Source organism: Arachis ipaensis, chromosome B10 (assembly GCF_000816755.2).
Source record: "Arachis ipaensis cultivar K30076 chromosome B10, Araip1.1, whole genome shotgun sequence".
NCBI lineage: Eukaryota > Viridiplantae > Streptophyta > Magnoliopsida > Fabales > Fabaceae > Arachis > Arachis ipaensis.
Window position 1 is genome coordinate 127,156,452 of NC_029794.2, and position 20,366 is coordinate 127,176,817.

Sequence of the window (20,366 nt, forward strand, 5' to 3'; positions counted from 1 at the left end):
ATAGAATGCACCTTGCATCGCTCCAGGCAGGAAGTTATATAGAATCTGAGGTAATATTAGAATAATATTAATGTTTTAACACCAAAGTTAACTGCAATGTTTATTAATGTAAATTGATTTTAGCATATATTTCTAGATTGTATCTGCCATGTGCCTCATCCTCAACCAGAAAAATGATAAAAGATTTCAAGAACAAGTATACTGTCTCCCCCTGATATTGTGGTAAGTGTCACTTCTAAGAATTTTGGCTGTATTTTCTGTATTTCTTAGGGTGTATATTCTCTGATCAATGGGTCTGTTTTTGTATTCATTTGGGTGTATTTTTTAAGTTCAATTGGGTGTAAGTTGTGTAGTCATTTGGGTTTATTTAAAGTATTCACTTGGGTGTATTTTCAGTATTTCATTTGTTGTTTCACAATTGTTGCAGAGCATGGCCGTTTCGAAGCACCCAAACGGGGAATTCATATCACCTAAAACCAATAAAGAATTCAAGGTGGAAGACTACCAAATGTTTATTCCCTTCATAGATGCAAAAAAATTAACTTCGCATCGATATGTAAGTTTTCATTTGTAAAATTTGTTAGTACCGTTCTTTACTTATATGCCAAATAAAATAACACACTGTTGATATGTGGCAATCCTTCAGATTTTTGCACCTGTTTGCTACTCAGGCCATTGGTGGTTATGGGTGATTGATACAACAAAGCGAAGATTTTATATACTTGACCCGCTACACAAGAAAGCTCCAAGCAATGAGAGAAAGCAGCTTAATAAATTCACTGTAAGTTGGCTCTGTGTTCTTTATTTTAATAGATAGGTGTATTTCAATTCAATATAAGGTTTATGTATGTTTTGCTTTGGGTGTAAGTATGTTCTCTTTTGGGTGTATTTTATTCGGGTGTATTACTAATTTGTTTTGTTTTTTAAGGGATATGTAATTTCAAGAATGAGAGCATATGCCGGCGGGGCACCTCTGAAGAAAAAGGAGAATGAGTTGGAAATTAAATCAACATACGTTAATATCTCAGGCCAAAAATCAAGGTATAAATTTGTGACTCTGAATATTAAACTTTCCTAAATGAGATTTGTAATTTATTTTCTTCGTTTTCAGCTATGACTGTGCTATTTACGTTATGAAGTGGCTTGAGTTAATTGAGCCCGAAAACATTAAAAGGGCGAAGTATGAATGGGATAATTGGCCACAGGTAACTGTCTTTAAAACTATATAACTTTGTATTACTTTACTGAAATAATATTGTTGTTTAAACAGAATATACTTTTTAATTGTAGGACGAGGTGGACCACTATAGAGTAGAATATGCTTCGCGGATACTATTCAGTGAAATGAATAAAGAGAGAGATCAAGCAATTAGAGCGAGTAATGCAATAAGACTGTCCAAGCCATCCTCAGTATTATTGAGTCCATTTTGTCAGATAAATTCTACTGATATAGAAACTAAGTAATCTAACTGCTAGCTAGTTTGTAAATTGAACAAATGCTGTAAAAATTTGCCATTTATAAGCAACTTCTATTCAATGAAATTTTTTTCCATAGTTAAACTGTCTGTGCTGTATTCAAAAGCTCTGTATTACAGGTGGTTAAATATGAAGGAAAACATCAAGGCAGATCTAAACACAAATTATAAACTTTAACACCCAACGGAAGTTTAATATACACCCAAGATTACTTAAATATACACCCAAACTGTCTGTGCTGTTAAACTGTCTGTGCTGTATTCAAAGTGTATGAATTACAGGTACTATAATATGAAGAAAAACATCAAATCAAATATACACCCATAACCTGCGATTTTTTACACCCAAACAAAGTTGAATATACACCTTGAAATCTATCCCCCTGATGCTTTGAGCCTAAATCCCTGAACCCTAAACACTTAAAACATAAACCCTTACCCCTAACCTGTAAACCCTAAAACCCTGAACCCTAAGGTAGCGTTTGTTTTGAGGTACTGAAACAGAGACTGAGAGACTGAGACTCAGTATCATGTTTGTTGGTTCAGAGACTGGTACTAAAATTTCTGTCTCTGTCCCTAAAATTTCAGTATTTCAGTACCTCCAAAAAATGAGGACACAGGAGACTGAAATTTTTAGAAACAGAGACTGAAACTTTAATAACATTTTATACCTAAAATATACTTATTTCAATTAATTAATTCCAATTTTACCTTTTGGACAAATTAAATTAGAGTTTCATTCTTGTTTTAGTTTCTGTCTCTCATTTTGCACCAAACTGAATACTGAGATTTATTTCTGTCTCTATCTCTTAGTCTCTGTCTCTCAGTCTCAGTCTTTCAGTCTCTGTCTCTCCACCAAACGCTACCTAATATTATATATATGTACCTATATGTAGAATGTGAATCACAAGAAAATTCACAAAAATACACCCAAAAGAATAGTGCTTTTACACCCATATTCTGTAACTATACACCCAAAGAGTTATCCCCTACTCCTGGTACCCTGAACTGATAATTCATAACATGTCCTTGATATTGGCTGGAATTTGAATGCACCACTGATGCAGCATCAAACAAGTTTATCTGAATATAAGAAACTCACATATTAGTTAAACTATTAACGAGAAAAATAAACTCAATCACCACAAATTTAAAGAACATTACTTTTACCTCGCTTAAAACTTTCGTTTTCTTCTTCTTTGTGGCATTTGCAATCTGTTTGTCCAACTTTGAACCTAGCCTATTTTTTGGACGTCCTCTTGTTCGAATCCTTGGCAGGCTTTGAAGCTCGTTAACGGATTCCAAGTTGGCGTCTTCATGGGATAAAGAAGATGTCCCCTTCCTTTTGGCTTTTAATGATTCCATCTCAGCCATGACATTATCGTACACACGGTGTAGAATTGCAGTCAGCTCCTCCAATTTGGATGCAAATTCGCAAATATTTTGCGAACGAAAAACCAATTGGTCAAGCCTCTTGCTTCTTGGCTCCAACAATGGCTCGTCGTGGCTGCTCTTGATGTGTGTGTGTCGCCTCTTTACCTTCTTGCTCCATCGTTCCAGTATATATCTCGGTGACACTTGGCTTACTTGTTCAAAGCTTAACACGCTTAGTGCGTGACGACACAGTATCCCTCTCGACTCGAATAATAAGCATTGGCATTTTACCTCGACTGCAACTGAGTCGTAAGTAACCACAAACTTGTTGAATTAGAATACACCCAAACACAGACTATAAATAAACCCGAAAAAACATGCAATTTACACCTCTGCTGCAGATTTTTAACAAACATTACCTGAAAGCCACTTGTTGTCCACAAGACCAAAATTCAGTAGAAAATCATTCCAATTCCTATCGAATGAGTCTTTGCTATGAGAGTTCCAAACAACTTGGCTCATTTCTTGTTCAATATCTACATGTCCCTTGTACCCGTTTAATTTGCTTGGTATCTTCTTCATGATGTGCCAAATACACCAACGGTGAATTGTTGTTGGCATACAGGCCTCTAAAGCCCTTTTCATTGATGCGTATTAATCGGTGAGAAACCCTTTCGGAGCGTTTCCTCCCATGCAACGAAGCCAACATTAAAATAACCATTTGAATGATTCAATTTCTTTGTTTTTCATCAAAGAGCATCCGAGAAGTGTTGACTGACCGTGGTGATTCACCCCGACAAAAGAACCACAAACCAAATTATACCTGAAACAAATTACCATAGTGCAGAATGAAAAATCATTAGGTACACCCAACAAATGCTTCGTATACACCCAAAAAAACAGCCAATATACACCTCTGCTGCGGATTCATAAAAATACATTAATTTAGCATCATAAACAGGGGTAGTTTGTTACCTGTTTGTATTGTAGGTGGTGTCAAATGAAATAACGTCTCCGAAATACTCAAAGGCAGCTCTACTTCTTGCATCAGCCCAAAAAGCCAGCTTAATCGATTTATCCTCCTCGAGTTCAAGCTCAAAAAAGAAATTCTGATTCTTCTCTTTCATTCTTAACAAATATTTCCCGAATTTCTTTGCATCTTCTTGTTCGGAAACATTCCGCACTTCCTTGGTAATGTAATTCCTCACATCCTTTTCGATAAAATTTAACTCGCGGTGACCCCCGGCAGCCGCAACAAATGATTGGTAGGTTTTGCTTGGTCTGATACCGGCCTCCTCGTTATTCTCTATTGTACGACGAATGGGCATACTTAGTTCCCTGTGCTGTTTGAGCATCTCTGCTTTACTTGGACAGCAGGGGTGTGAATGATCCAACACAACCTTTGAAATGATCCAAGCACCGACATCCTTCAATGTGTGTATATAAATTCTTGCAGGACAGTTTAAATCGGCTGTCGGATTAGTCTTCTCGGTCGGAGATATTTTAGATTTCCATTTTCTCTCTCTGCTACATGTAATCAATTGATTCTTAATCTTGTTTCCCTTCCTATTTATGCCCCGAACTCTTGTAGAAAAACCTACAGCCTTGGCGTAGTTCCTGTAAAATTTTCCAGCATCTTCAAGGGTGGTAAAGGTCATTCCAACCTTCGGAACAAACTGGTCATCAACAACAGAGAGAGGCTGCAGAATACACCATGTCAAAAACTAAAAATACACCCAATCATGTCTGATATAATACACCCGAATCGCAACAACTCAACTAAAATGACAATAAAAGCCATAAACTGAAAATACACAGGCTGCAGAATACACCATGTCAAAAACTAAAAACACACACAATCATGTCTGATATAATACACCCGAACAACAACAACTCAGTTAAAATAACAGAAAAAGCAGTAAACTGTAAATACACCCACACTTCCTGCAAAAATACACCCAAAAAAGTTTTGATCTACACCTGATCGTCTGCTATAAATTCCAGATAATTAATCAAAACTAATACATTATATTCAATCCACAAATTTATCTTCATGCATTATTTTGACAGTCAATGTTCACGAATTATTCACCTACACAATGCTATACAAATTACTGCAACAAAATTCATAGTAATCCTATGTAAATCAAACCTCAGGAACTTCGTTAGATTCAAATTCATAATCCACTTCGCTTGGATTCAGCTTTGATTTCAGAAAATAAAAAATCAAATAGAAAACGAAGCTGGAGTTACAAAGAGAGGAACTAACGTAAATGACGAAGAAGAAACGAGTGAGAAAGGAGGGGAAAAGAACGATCGAAGAAACCAGGGGAAGCTTCGCGAGAAGAAGAACGAGCAAATCTGCAAATAACGAAAACGAAGAAGGAAACAAATCTTTTAAATTTGGTAGTTAGATATACGCGGGATCTCTATATAGCGCGTGTATACAACGTAACCCTTGGAGCGCGTTTTGGGGTTTTATTTGTTAATGAACTTGTAAACCATACAAGTCATCAGGGCTTGTATGCAGAGCTTTTCTGTAAAAAATTTTAGTACTATTTCTAATAAATTATGCATAATTTAAAATTTTTCTTTCTTTCTCTTTCTTATCATCATTATTGTCGTCGTCATCATTATCATTATTTTTTTCTTTAGCATCAGTAGCACTAATAAAAAATAACGATAAAAAAAATACGTAAAAATAAAAAATAAAAAAATATGTAATTTATGCTCACTGAAATAATTTTTATTGAGTTTGGACTAATTTAATTATATTTAATCGACAAAAATACTTAATTGTATAAGGAAACCGTTTTGTAATACCCTCGTATGGAATTAAATATTTACTCTGGGCTAAAATAAAAAAAAATGAACGAAATTGATTATTGGATGTTGGATAAAAACTGGCAGGTAAATTTGCAAATAGATCCTTGTCAAAATTTCTTTTTAAACCCGCGTGGTCAAAATTGTACTAGTGGAAATAGCTGTCACCTCCGCCGCGCCCCCTGTGAAACCACACATGGTAACCAAAAAATTAAACAAACAGTTAACACCGAAACGACAGAAAAAGCCAGCGTTTAAAACTCGCAGAAGCAAACAAAACTAATATTTTAACAAAAATGGAAAACCCCCACTTGCGTCAGTTGCGTGTGTGATAGTAATAAAAGGAAAAATCCATTTTGCAACCCCACCAAACCCATAAGGCCATAACCCATTCATTCATAATTCATTCGTTCATTTTAAATTTCGTTCCTCCCCTCAAATTCTCATACCCAAGAGTGAACTGAGAAGAGAAGAAGAGAGGGGAAGAGGGGAAAAAAAAAGAAAAAAGAAAAAGAAAAGAGAAGAAACCCTAAACGACATCGAAAATGGCCGTTTCGAGTTGCAGCAAGGTTTTCTCTTCTTCCCCGTTCGAGTGCCGTTCGGATCCCGATTTCTCTGCTCCTCCGCCGAGGTTCGAGAACCTTCGCTCACGATGCCGCCTCGAAACGGCGTCGTTTCGGTCTCTCTCCCTCTCGCTTTCCCCTTCACTCATCTTCCGCTTCCCGCCAAATTTCCAGCGCCAGCTCAGCACCAAGGCCCGCCGCAACTGCAGCAACATCGGCGTCGCTCAGATCGTCGCTGCGTCGTGGTCCAACAACTCTCCCTCCTCCTCCTCCACCGCCGGAGCTCCGGCGTCACCGGCGGCCTCCGTCATTGATGCCGCTGCCTCCGCCACCCCGATCTCCCTCTCCCCCGCCGAGGTCGCCGGCGACGAGGACGTTGTCGTCGTTGCCGCCGCCGAGGAGGAGGAAGATGGAAACGGGACTGTACAGTTTAAGGGTTCCGTTGACACTTTTTCTTATTCTTCGTTAACAGATGCAAGCAAAACCATTCATGCCGGTACCTTATCCTTCTTTTCTTTTTTCCCCCCAAGAATCCAAGATTAATGAATTAATTAATGATTTGATATTCTTAATTAATGTTGTTATTTTAGTTAAGAGAACAACTAGGGAACCAAAAGCTAATTATTTTAATTAACAAAAGGTGTTTCATTTATTATTTTTTTGTTTTCCAGCTGAAAGGTTAGGTCGGGGCATTGTGACTGATGCTATTACGACCCCTGTAGTGAACACTTCTGCATACTTCTTTAAGAAAACCGCTGATCTCATTGATTTCAAGGTACTAAATCTTTCTTTTGAAGCATTAAATGAAGTTTGGTTTTATCTGATCTATGAACATGGGAAGTTTGTAAATGATGCAAAATTATCGTGTGGATTTTCAGATTTTGTTATTCATACCTTATAATCTTATATGTATGTCTGTAGAGTTGTATATTTCGTGATTGAATCAATTTATGCTATATTTCTGTATATATGATTGGTGGTCATTTCATTTGTCTTTTAGGAAAAACGCCAAGTTAGTTTTGAATATGGACGCTATGGAAACCCAACTACCGTGGTTTTGGAGGAGAAGATAAGGTTTGTATTTGATTTTTGTTGACAGAGATTCTTGTTTTCGTAATTTTGTTAACATTGAATGTTGAATGTGAAACACATCAACTATACCGTAGAATTTTGTTAGAGCAAGGGCTGGTGCTTAACATGATAGATGTCACAGAACAAGAGGTTTCTGTTTCTCAAGTAGTATAAGAATTTCACTCCATTCCTATCATCTGGTTTTTTAATTGTGACGAGGATCTAATGGGGTTTCTTGATGCCTTCTTTCAACCAGTGCACTGGAAGGTGCTGAATCAACTTTGATCATGGCATCAGGCATGTGTGCCAGCACAGTCCTGCTGATGGCACTGGTGCCGGCTGGTGGACATCTGGTGACCACCACAGATTGCTACAGGAAGACTAGGATTTTCATTGAAACCATCCTTCCAAAGATGGGAATTTCTGTAAGTGATTAGTTTATTTGGTTGTTTTATTGTCTTCTGTTTGTATTGGAAATGGTTTCTTGTTATTGAAAATTGCTAAAGATTTGTTGAACAACTTGAGGGGGAAATTAGTGTTTCACTTCCCTTTATGCAAAGTTCTGTGCTTCCTTCGTAATTCACACTATATTCTTTTCCCGAACTTTTTCTGTGAGGGGAAATGCATAGAGTTCTGACTTTGAAATGTGGATTGAGAATGAAACTATCATTGGTTTCTGATTGAGCAGGCCACCATAATTGATCCTGCTGATGTTGGTGCCTTGGAATCTGCATTGGAACAGCACAATGTGAGTGGTGAAGAGAGTATTTAGTTTCCGTTTAAGAGATTTCTTTGTAATTGATAAGCAGTATTGAGTTTAGAAGGTATTATATGAATGTGCAGGTTTCATTGTTCTTCACTGAGTCTCCTACAAATCCATTCCTCAGATGTGTTGATATTAAGCTGGTTTCAGAGCTCTGCCACAAAAAAGGCGCTCTGGTCTGCATTGATGGTACATTTGCCACACCGTTGAACCAGAAGGCCCTTGCCCTTGGAGCTGATCTTGTGGTGCACTCTGCAACTAAGTACATTGCTGGACATAATGATGTAAGTCAGCCTTATATTTAAAATGTTGTTTGAAGCCCCTTCCCTCCCACCATCTTTTCTCTCCATTCCTCCTTCCTTTTTCTTACAAAAAACACTTAAAGGAAGTTGCAGATTATACAATCCATAGTTTATTTATTCATAGTGGAGCATTGAAGAATATCTTGGTGTGTTGATTTAGGTCCTTGGTGGTTGCATAAGTGGTCCCGATAAGTTGGTTTCACAAATTCGTAATTTGCATCATGTTTTGGGTGGTACTCTTAATCCAGTGAGTCATTCTACTACTACAAACCTCTTTCTTAACTCTCTGCTGGTTTGTTATGCAATTTTGTCTGTGTGGAAGGTTATATTACTAGATTGTGTTGTAATCTTAATGCAACATGTTTTCAATGTACAGAATGCTGCATACCTAATCATTAGAGGCATGAAAACGCTGCATCTTCGTGTACAGCAGCAGAATTCAACAGGGTTGAGGATGGCCAAAATTTTAGAGGCACATCCCAAGGTACCTGTTACCTGCAACTTGCTTGTATTTATAATCTGCTTTTGGCAAACAAGTATTTAGATTTTCTAAATTAGTCTGTGCTTGAGATTTTAAGCACATCCATGGTTGAACTATACTATCAAACTTTTTTTCCCCTATCCGTCAAAGTTACATTTATTTTTTCTGTATGTTGTTCATGATGACATTTTCTCCTATATATATACTATAATGGTAATGTACATGTTTGTACTTTGTAGTATGATGGATAAATGATAAAAGTACCGAGCCTGTGATCTTGTGTGAACTGGCTTTAAACTCTAATCTCTCATCATACAATGGGCAGGTGAAGTGTGTCTACTATCCAGGCTTGCCAAGTCATCCCGAACATGAGCTTGCTAAAAGGCAGATGACTGGCTTTGGTGGTGTTGTCAGTTTTGAGGTGGGTTTTTAATTCCAGTATGTGGTTGCTACTAGCAATCATTTTTGTCTTTAATACACTGTTTTTAACATTATTATTTGCTCATTTCGGATGGTTTTGTGAAATTATGCAGATTGATGGGGACCTAATGACCACCATAAAGTTTGTCGATTCGCTGAAAATTCCATATATAGCTCCATCCTTCGGTGGCTGTGAGAGCATTGTGGATCAACCTGCAATCATGTCTTACTGGTATTTGCTCTAATTCCTTGTCATGAGCATGATATAAAACTACTACCCATAATGGGGGGTTGGGTCCTACATGGATGTGACCCCTTTGGTGCAAGCATCTTTAGTGGTCCTACTATTTGATTTATTGCCGCAATTATGATTTATGTTTGGATTTTGGTCCGTATAATGTATCTTGCAAACAGGGATCTTCCTCAATCTGAAAGGGCTAAGTATGGGATTCATGACAACTTGGTTCGGTTCAGCTTTGGAGTCGAAGACTTTGAAGATTTGAAGGATGATATCCTGCAGGCTCTGGAAGCCATATAGAGACCTGGTCATACCATCTTCACCTACCCATTTTGGAGTGTCTCTTTTCTTCTCTGTTCCTTTTTGCTATCATTAGTATGGCGAGTCAATTGATTTTGATCACTGAATGTTCTGTTCGCCTTATGTTTTCTTTCTATGTAGGGTATATTATTACCATCTAATTTGAGTGGGTGGTGTAGTGAGTTGCTTAAACCTCATGTGTTTCCTCATTATTAAGAATAAATTCTTTGGACGTAGGTTATAAATCAAATCTCTATGGGCATGTATGGAATGATTGGAGTTGAAATTATTTGACTTGGAAATCAAATCTATAGATATATATTATAACTAAATTGAAATTAAAATAATTTTGTATGCTAAAAATTTAAAAAGTTATTTTATCCTTATAAAAGAAGAGTTTGGACTTTGGAGAGGGGAAAGAAAAAGTAGTAGAGGTTCGGTCACTAGCGGTGATAACATCTTGAGGGACTGGAGGTTATTTTATCTGTTCAATTTTATGTTTATAATAATAGTTTTGGAAGCGGTTCGCATATGTCAATCTACGGGACGGAATATGATATTTCATTCATCTCTACTCATTGAGATTTAATATAAATAATGTGAATTGGTCAAGATTTTGGTAATTTGCTTTTAATGTACATGAAGACTAGGAGCCTATGATACACGGACACGACACAGAACACGTCGACACACGAATTTTAAAATCTTATATGACACAGGGACACGCGATATTAAAATCTTATATGACACGGGGACACGCATACATATAAAATATAAAATATTTTTTAGATAAATCGTAATGATATTTTGATATTTTATTGATATTAAAATATAAATTAAATTCTTTTATTATTTTTAATGTCTTATTTTAATTATATCAAGTATTTAAAATATTTTTTTGTTTTAATAAATAATAATATATGCTATATCTAAATTTATTTTAAGAATATAAGTTAAGAATAAGACTGGACACGCTGACACGTGATAATATTTAGGTGTGTCCAGGTGTGTTCGGAGAAGAATTTTTTATTAAGAGACGGTTAGACACAGCAGACATGCGTGTCGGACGAATGTCGATGAATGTCGTGTCCGAAATGTGTCCAACACGCAGACACGGCAACTCAACAAAGTATCCATGCTTCATAGCTAGGAGCTCATCGTAAGCTTCAGACCGGGTAAGTAGTTGGCGAGTATTTAAACCTATACATTGTCTCCTCTATCCATATGCCCCGAAAGCTTGGTTTGTAAAGGTGTGTTTCTTAACTTTTAGCGAAGCCATTTTTCATGTTCCGCGGAGCTGGAAATTTGTTAGCCCTTGATAGCTTTCTAATTTCTATGGATGCTTTCTTGAAAATAGGCCTAGACATATATTTTTTTTTTTCAAATAATTGAAGAAAATAATTTTCAACAATCAACGAATAAAATAAAAAAATATTAGGAAGTCATTAGAATTTATTTTTAGTTATCATTTAGTTATTAATTCAATTTTTTTAGTTTAATAATTTAACAATATATTTTATTTCATATTTTTAAATATTGATGGCTAACTGATAACTAAAAATAAGGGTAATTTATCAAAATATAATATTTGAGTTTTAATATTACCGAAATACAACTTTTACAATTTGGATACCAAAATGCAATTTTTTAGAAATTTATGCAAATCGCGGGAAGGGTCCCACGAATTCTAAATATATATATAAACCGTGGGTGAATTTCACGGTTTACGTTCAAAAGTTATTTGCATAGAAACCGTGGTAAGTGTTCCTCTGTTAGAAGGTAAAATGAGCATAAACAATCTTTTTTGTATAAGGCCTGAACATAGAAAAAATATCAGGCAAATTTTTTTTTTTTAAGTAGATTGTACACTCATAAATAAAATTAGAAAAAATCACAAAAAAATAAAGTTAGAAGTAAGTCAAATTGACTCATGAATAATTAGGTAAATTGAGTTGGAAAATTTATTATTACATGGGTTAAATTTAAACTTATTAAGCTTAGTTTATTTGCTAGTAAATTGGATTTATTTTCACACACTATATTGATAAATTGCTAAATTACATAAGTTATGTGTAAGTTAGTATTCTAAACATTTTGATATTTGAAAAAAAAATTATTTGCTTCTTCAATTATATTATTTATATACTAATATTAATTATTAAATTAATCATTCATATAAAAAAATATATTGAATATATTAGTTAATAGATGAATATGTAATTTTAACATTTTTTTTTCTTTTTTACCTTAGTTAAATTTTTGGTTGCTTTTTTATTATATATAATTTATAAAAATTATATTCATGCTATTTTATTATTACTCACTTTCAATTTTCATATTTACTAGGTAGAAAAAACTCATGTTATTTCAATGAATTTATGAAAAGCAATCAAATAATATATAAATTTTTTATTGGGTATTAAATTAGACTCATACAAAATAGTTAGATTATCACCTACTAATTCATGAGTTTGATGTTAGTTGTAGAATGAATATCACACTTTCATATTATTTATAGGTAATATTATTTATAGGTAATATATATACCAAGTCTATCATCTTACATTTTAATTTTACCTACTAATTAATAATCACACAGAATATATATTATTGTTCCAAAATTTAAAACTAGATTGCAGAGCCACTCCAACTAAGAAGAGCTCTTTCAAAAATTAGCGTATGCCACTAAATGCGGCTAAAATTTTTATATATGAATAATTTTAATGTGAAATACAAAAATATTTGATCATTTTGGTGTTCTACACGGTTGTGGTAGTAACACAAAACGTCGTTGACGTTTTGCGATAAAAAAAATTTTTTAATCATGAAAGAACAAAACGTCGCTGACGTTTTGTAATAAAAAATATTATTTTAATTGAAGAAACACAAAACGTCACTGACGTTTTGTAAATGGCCATAGTTGTGCTCAACACATAGTTTGGTTCATGATGAAGGATTTCACTTCTAGTAATACAATATTAAAAAGAAAAAGTTCACTAAATGCAGCGTGCACACGGTATTCTTTAGTAAAAGGCGAAAGAATAGTTCGCTCTGTGCACACTACGTGGCTGCGTGATTTGTAAAAGTAGCATGCTCTGTCTTTTATATTAACTGTTATGTCAGTACACTAGTTAATTACTCCGATGTGAGACTCCAAATGACAGATATGGACACTCATCACTATCACATTGGTTCCATTGGTTTGTTGTGACTTAATATGACTGCTTTATTTATCTTTTGCACATTGTAGAATCTGGAGTACTGAATTCAATTCAGGACTCAGAAAGAAAAATGGGGTATTCATCTGTAAAATTGTTGCTTGTGATAATTTAACATGTTTTGTAGTGAAATGGCATGAAAATAGTGTAACACCCTCTCAATCATTGCTTTCATGTGTCAATTCATCTCTACTCTTTTGATTTTATCACTAAAATAACTGCACTTTACACTTTACACTTTCTAGTTTCTTCTATCTCTCAAGTGATTAAAAGTTTCATCAAATTCAGTAGAAGAAACTAATCCAATTCATCACATAATCAGATTCCAAAAGAAATGGTTGATATATTTTTTGTCCAGATGATAGAATAGGCAAAAAAAAATGCTTGTCAAACTAAGTATTTTTCTATTCAAAAAAACTAAGCATATAATAGAAATGAGAATAACGATTTAGTGCTACTTTGTGTCAATGACAACTTCATTGAATCTGGAATTTATTTTAAATATTGTGTATTGGCAAAAACACATAAAGTCCCCTTTAAAGATTAGGCTGAAAACAAAATTGTCTTTCAACAATTATTAAATTTTGGCTATAACTCCTGGAAATGCATATCAGATGTTGATATCAAATTGGTTATATTATGCAACTATGAGCCTCACCAAGTACACAAATCTCTAACACTAGAACTAATATGCATATGGTTTTAAATTCGGACAAATTACTAAAAATAAAATATTTAAATATTAAAATTACCAAAATACAACTTTTATAATTTAGATACGAAAAATGCAATTTTTTATAAAATGATGTAAACCGCTAAAGGAGTTTCACGGTTTCTAAATATACAGAATCTGCTGGTGGGTTTCAACGGTTTACGTTGAGGAAGCATTTTGCCAGAAACCTACGATTTCTGTGAGAATGGAAAATAGGCATAAACCGTAGAAAGGGTTCCACGATTTTCATATGAACTAAAAACCAATAAGAAATAATAATATACATGAAAAAGTAGAACACTAAAAAAAATAATATAAAAAATAGGGCAATGTACTGGAATAAAATAAATGAGAGAAAGCTTATGTGTATGTCCTTTTTTATTGTTATTGTTATGTAATCCGTGGGAGGTAACCACGGTTTCCTATTTACATGTAAACCATGCCAGCTTACAACGGTTTACGAAGGAAAAGCTTTGAAAGTAAACCATGGTAGGTCACCATGGTTTAGGAAGGAAACAATTTGCTAGAAACCGTCGTTGGTAGCCACGGTTTATGAAGAAAGTTTGTGGGCATAAAACCTGGTTGGCTACCACGGTTTATGCATGAAGTATATAAATTAGAGATCCGCTGTAAGTCATCACGGATAGTTTGTGGCAAAGCAAATATTTTGGAAGCTTGGTGGTTGAGAGAAAATCTGGGGAGGCGTTGAGAGTTTTGAACCTTTTGGGTGGTGGAGCCATGAACGACGAAGCTCGCATGTACCGATTAAATGGCATTGCGCACGTGGCTGGATACATCGACCAAGAGGTTAGTTATACAACTTTATTATTACTATTATTGTTATTGTTATTGTTATTATTGTTATTATTATTATTATTATTGTTGTTGTTGTTGTGAGTTGTTAGTATTATTATTATTATTATTATTATTATTATTATTATGATTATTGTTATTATTATTAATGTTATTATTATTATTATTGGGAGTTGTTAGTATTATTATTATTGTTATTGTTAGTATTATTATTCTTGTTATTATTAGTATTATTGTTATTATTATTCATATTATTGTTATTATTCTTGTTATTATTACTATTGTTATTGTCGTTATTATTATTGTTGGTATTGTTATTATTGTTATTGTTGTTATTATTATTCATATTAATTTTATTATTATCCTTCTTAGTAACTATTGTCGTGGATGTTATTATTATTGTTATTGGTTATTTATTTTTATCACTTTTATTAGAGAAAATAGAAAAGTAATGTGGTTGTATAATAATGTTTTTAAATTATATTTGCTGTTATTAGTATTGGTCGTAGGTTGAGGATTTTCTTATCCACATTTTGCAGCCTACTAGGGTTATTAACAGTGTCCGAAGACAATAGAATATACCTTTACATGACCAGATCATACCGTATCTGGAGACCGCGGGCTTGTATCACTTGGCTAGGCTGAATAGTCAGTGGTTCTGGGTTGATGAGCTTCTACTTAGCGCATTCGTTGAGAGGTGGCGTCCTGAGACACACACCTTTCACATGCCGTTTGGGGAGTACACCATCACTTTGCAAGATGTGGCATATCAGGTGGGTTTGCCCATCGATAGGGAGGCCGTTAGTGGGTGCCTGACTGACTTTGAGAATCTGATAGAGAACGGAAGACCCGCATGGGTGTGGTTTCGCGAGTTGTTTGGCAAGTTACTGCCGCATAATAAAATCAAGCAGATGACGGTGTGCTACACAAGGTTCCATGAGAGGTTTCGACTTCTCCCAGCAGATGCGAGTGAAGAGACCGTGCGCATATACGCGCGTGCCTATATTATGATGTTGTTGTCCTCTCAGCTGTTTGCGGACAAGAACGCAAACCGGGTTTACCTTCGGTGGTTGCCTTATTTGGCATCGATGGACGACTTGGGCCGATATAGCTGGGGCTCGGTTGTACTGGCCTGGTTGTATAGATGTCTTTGTCGTGCGACAAACAAAAACGTGGTTAACTTGGCCGGGCCACTACAGCTTCTACAGTCTTGGATTTTCTAGAGGTTTCCCATGCTCAGACCCAGTGGTTTTGATGTGTTCGGGTTTCCACTTGTATTCAGGTACGGTTTATTTTTTTCGGTCCATAACTTGTTCAATTTAATGTGTTGTCATCCCTTATGACATGCTTTATTGAAACTTGTAGGTGGGCAACATATCTACCGAGAAACGATGCAGTGGATCAAAGAGTGGTGTCTGCACGCCTTTCTTTGGATAGATTGCGTGACCGCGATGTGAGTCGTTTAGTTATTGCTCTTAGAAGTAGTCGTTCATGTTTACTATGATGGTCTAACGTAACATTACCTTCTCCGAGAGAGTTTGTGTGGGATCCTTATTCTTCTCCCGAGGTTGCTGTTGTTGTTCATCCAGAGATACTTGTGGACGAGCACCGTAGGCTATGGACGGAGGTCACTAGGCTGATATATTTTGCTGCGATTGAATGGAATCAGGTGGATAGGGTGGTTCCGCAGTTCGGCGGGTTCAGCATCTCCCTCAGTTGGCTCTGAACATAGATTGGCTCCATGCGAAGGATGGGAGGGGTGGAGATTGATGGTTCCCCAGATATTATCAGGAATGGCATTTGCATTGGGAGAACAGGGTTGATTCAGTCATACCGGTCGATCGAGTAGCTGATCCAGGTCAATCAGCTGAGTACTTGGACTGATGGTGCCGTGTGGCCCACAGATTCCTGTCTCCAGATGTTGCATTTCATGATCCTAGACCGATTGTGTTGACCGAGGAGGCTTGTCACAGAGGATCGTCGCAGGCACCTCCCAGGGTGCAGGTTCCCGACAGACCGGACAACAGGCGAGTGGACCGGCGTTGACGTATAGGCACACGTGCCACCGATCAAGAGTGACGATGGCTCGACGACCGTTTGGATGAGGACCTAGGTGGTGCTGATGATGGAGGTGTTGTGGATCATCGTGTTCCTCGACGTAGAGCCAGGCGACAAGGTGGGTGGGATGGTCGTGGACAGGCTCGAGGTAGGGGTTCATCTGCTGGGGATGATGGTGCTCACCAGGCTATTGGTGTGGATGTTGGGGGTTTGGACACAGGGATGGATCAGCCCACCTATGATGTAGGGGGTAGCTCTCAGATGTTCGGTGGTGTCGGACCACAGGGATTCGCTGACTTTACTACCGCGGCCGTCGGCATGGACATCTATGATCCTGTTAGTCAGTCAGAGTTCTTTAGGGATATCGCAGACATTCTGATTAGTTATGTGTTGTTTTTACATATGGTGGGAACTATGTTTCATTATGTTTTTAGCGGCATCTTTATGGTTTTATGTCTTAGACTGTTGTTATATGGTATTAAACATTTGTGTGTTATATATGTTTTAGGAACTATGGTTATGAACTCATTTGTCACAACTATTACGCTCATTCATAAGCATACCAACGTGTTTCACTTAAACATCTAAAATTAAAGTACTTAAAATGGCGAACTTAATACAATGAACAAACGAACGACATTCATTGATTCAAGACCTAACATTACTCAAATTAAGCATTCCTAGAACAACATAGACGACAACAACAAGACCATAAACATCATAACATCTAGCCATCCCCAGCAGTAGTATGTCTTCACTGGTCACAGTTCCTGCGCGTATGACCAAGCTGACGGCCGAGCGCACAGCGCTTCGGGTGGTTCTCAACAGACTGATCCATGCTCCCACGGATCCTGGTTGCCTTCGGACGTCCTTCCCTAGCATGCCTCATGTTAGGATCAGGAATGATTGTCGGTCCAGCATATGGGGGCCATAGGTCTTTTGGGATAGGCGGAAAAAAACCTTGCTTGTACACGTTGAACACCTCAGTCATACGATACACCTCGTGAACATATGACGCCCAATTCAGGCGCGAGTGTGAGCAACATGCAATGGCGTGACAACATGCATAATGGAGCGCCTGAAAGTGGCCACAATCGCATGTGTGATCCTTAAGGAAAACTCGATAGCTACCTAGCGAGAAGTTTCCGGTCGGTGTGGTCTCAGCCACCGTGTACTCCGATTGGTGCCTGTCGTATAATGTGACGGTGAAGCACATGGAGTCTCTTATGTTCTGATCAATAGCCTTCACCAACGCCTGACAAAATTCATGCCCAGATCCCAGTTGTGCCTCCGCCGTCTATCTGTGGACCACGAATAGCTCAGCAAGCCTCCCATAAGTTGACTTAACCAACGAAGTGACCGAGAGGTTGCAAGTTCCCTTTAACACGGAATTCACACATTCACTAATGTTGGTTGTCATGTGCTCAAACCGTCTACTGCTATCGTCATGTTGGATCCACTTGTCATACTCCATCCGGTTGGCCCAGTCACACATGGCCGGATTCTCAGTGCGCATGATGTCAAACCAGTAATAAAACTCTGCTTCAGTTTTTGTATAAGCAGCATTCACCAGCATCCTCCTTGCATCTTTACCTTTGAAGCTAAGGCTGAAATTCGCTGCCACATGACGAATACAGTACGCTCGAAAAGCACGTGGAGGCAGCCAACCATTTTCGGGGGCCTCAAGTGCAGCCTTTATGCCATTATGCCTGTCAGATATAACAAGGATACCCTCCTGTGGCGTCACATGCGATCGTAGGTTGGACAAGAAGAAGGACCATGAATCTGCATTTTCTCCCTCCACAAGGGCGAAGGCTATCGGGAGGATGTTCGATTTCCCATCCTTCGCTATCCGTCAATACTCACGAGGGGCTTGCAATGTCGGAAGGCCTCGATGCAGGGTGAAAATGTCCAGAAAAGATGATGAAAGTACACCATTGACTCATTGATCTGATCCCTAAGTCGAACAGGAGATGTTTTCAACACAATGACTGTCCCGGCCATGGTCGACTGTACCCCTAGCATTCAACGTGGCAACTCAGCGTACGACTCTTCCTAGTCTCCATATATTTGTGCTACTGCCTTCTGTTTTACCATCCAAACCTTCCTGTAACTAGGCCTGAACCCGTAATCGGCTTCTGTTGCTTGTTGCAAGACCTTTACCGTAACTACAGCATCCGCCCTAACCAACGGAAAAATCCTCGCACAGATAATGTGGTAATCAAGCTGATGGTGATCACTGGAAATAGAGGTGGCCAAGCAAGTGTGCGGACCATTGTACCTCCTAACCTCCCAAGTACCCTTTCGTGCACGAAGCGATATGCGAATCAACCAACTACAACCCTTGCCGAACTCCTTGCATTTTCCATGATACTTCAAATGATCCGATTCCAAGACTCTGTACTCAACACCTCGATGGATGCTATAGTCCTTCACACTCAGAACAGCTTCATTTTTATTCTGGAATAATTGCCCAATCTAAAATTCTGTAGAAGAACCCCCAATTGTAGCACCTCCGTCCGCCTGTTGACCCAGAGCCTCCAAGTTTAGAGTGGAGAAGTGTGGAGGATACTGCTGTGTGCCAGAACTTGAAGGCCCATGCTGTTCATGTGGATTGGCACCTGTGTCATCATCACTGTCCCCAATGATATCTACAGGCTCCTAGTCAGAGTCATCGTTCCGCATTGCATTCTCTACTCGATCAGATTCTCCAAAGGCTTGAACATCATGTATCATGCCACCACCGGTATCCACCTCAAATGCCTACTGCCAGACCCCAGGATTCTCCAACGGTACAGAACCCACTACCTCCGTTCGATCTAAATCATCCGCGAAGGAAGGGGATGCGACCTGCGGAGCAGATGGTCTTGTCGCAGGCATCGAACTAGACGCACCGCCTGCGGCAGTCGAGCTATGAACTGGAGCTGATGTCCCCGAACTATTGACACCAACCTCCAACTTCGCATACAGCTCATGTATTCTGACCTCCGAAAAACTCCTAACACAATGAAACAGAACCTTAATATCTTCATCAGCCGCTAGTACAAACGTATCATACTTAACACCGGTCGAGACAACTGCGATGGGAATCTTGTAGAATAGCTACTTCACCCACTTGCTCCCAAATACCCCAAACTTCTGCAAGATGCTGTTCTTTACATCTGACAAAGTGCTTGATGAACTGATGAATACACTCAATGATTCTCTGTCAGCGAACTTCACACCATATTTTTTACTTCTTTTAATTTTTCCAGAGCAATGCACTAAGACAAGAAAACTCTCTTCCTCACTTGCCATTAAGTGATAATGATCTCTTCAGCAACTTTAATCTCGCTCATATATATATAGAATTCTTCTCCTCCTAAACCGTGGCTGCCTACAAGGATTTATGAGTTTAAAAAACCCTTCATAGACTATGGCTGGCTATAGGGTTTTTTGGTCATATTGTTTCCTTCCTAAACCGTGGTGACCTACCACGGTTTACCTTCAAAGCTTCTCCTTCATAAACCATTGCAGGCTGACACGGTTTACATGTAAATAGGAAACCGTGATTAGCTCCCACAGATTACATAATAATAAAAAAGGACATGCACGTAAGGAAGTTCCAATTGTTGCATTCAGGTAAAGTTTTCTCTAATTTATTTTATTCCAGTACATTGTCCTAAAAAATATTTATCATATAAATAAAATAAATACAATAAAAAATAAAAATATGAAAGAAAGTACTATACATTTTATAATGTCAAACAAAAAGA

General features: G+C 37.4%; 2 protein-coding genes across 4 annotated transcripts; one reads left to right on the forward strand and one right to left on the reverse strand.

Moving 5' to 3' along the window:
• On the forward strand, positions 6,033-10,107 carry LOC107622851 (cystathionine gamma-synthase 1, chloroplastic). 3 transcript variants are annotated; one of them, XM_016324897.2, is made up of 11 exons: positions 6,035-6,731; positions 6,907-7,010; positions 7,236-7,309; positions 7,563-7,731; positions 7,995-8,054; positions 8,150-8,353; positions 8,532-8,618; positions 8,748-8,855; positions 9,178-9,273; positions 9,386-9,504; positions 9,687-10,107. In XM_016324897.2, exons 1-11 carry the CDS (start codon positions 6,218-6,220, stop codon positions 9,808-9,810), a joined length of 1,659 nt encoding a protein of 552 aa, XP_016180383.1. In that variant the 5' UTR covers positions 6,035-6,217; the 3' UTR covers positions 9,811-10,107. The 3 variants fall into 3 exon arrangements, with proteins under 3 accessions (XP_020969975.1, XP_020969974.1, XP_016180383.1); XM_021114315.1 differs by lacking the exon at positions 8,532-8,618 and having other exon boundaries at positions 6,034-6,731; XM_021114316.1 differs by lacking the exons at positions 9,386-9,504; positions 9,687-10,107 and having other exon boundaries at positions 6,033-6,731; positions 9,092-9,261.
• On the reverse strand, positions 17,366-17,827 carry LOC107621423. The gene has a single exon (XM_016323445.1). It carries the CDS (start codon positions 17,825-17,827, stop codon positions 17,366-17,368), a length of 462 nt encoding a protein of 153 aa, XP_016178931.1.

What these genes read in the sequence shown, in the direction of transcription:
- LOC107622851 (XM_016324897.2), top strand. Translation starts at nt 6,218, where the DNA reads ATGGCCGTTTCGAGTTGCAGCAAGGTTTTCTCTTCTTCCCCGTTCGAG. An exon ending in AAGCAAAACCATTCATGCCG is followed by an intron (nt 6,732 to 6,906) that starts GTACCTTATCCT and finishes TTTGTTTTCCAG; the next exon opens with CTGAAAGGTTAGGTCGGGGC. An exon ending in ACATTGCTGGACATAATGAT is followed by an intron (nt 8,354 to 8,531) that starts GTAAGTCAGCCT and finishes GTGTTGATTTAG; the next exon opens with GTCCTTGGTGGTTGCATAAG.
- LOC107621423 (XM_016323445.1), bottom strand. Translation starts at nt 17,827, where the DNA reads ATGTGCTTCACCGTCACATTATACGACAGGCACCAATCGGAGTACACG.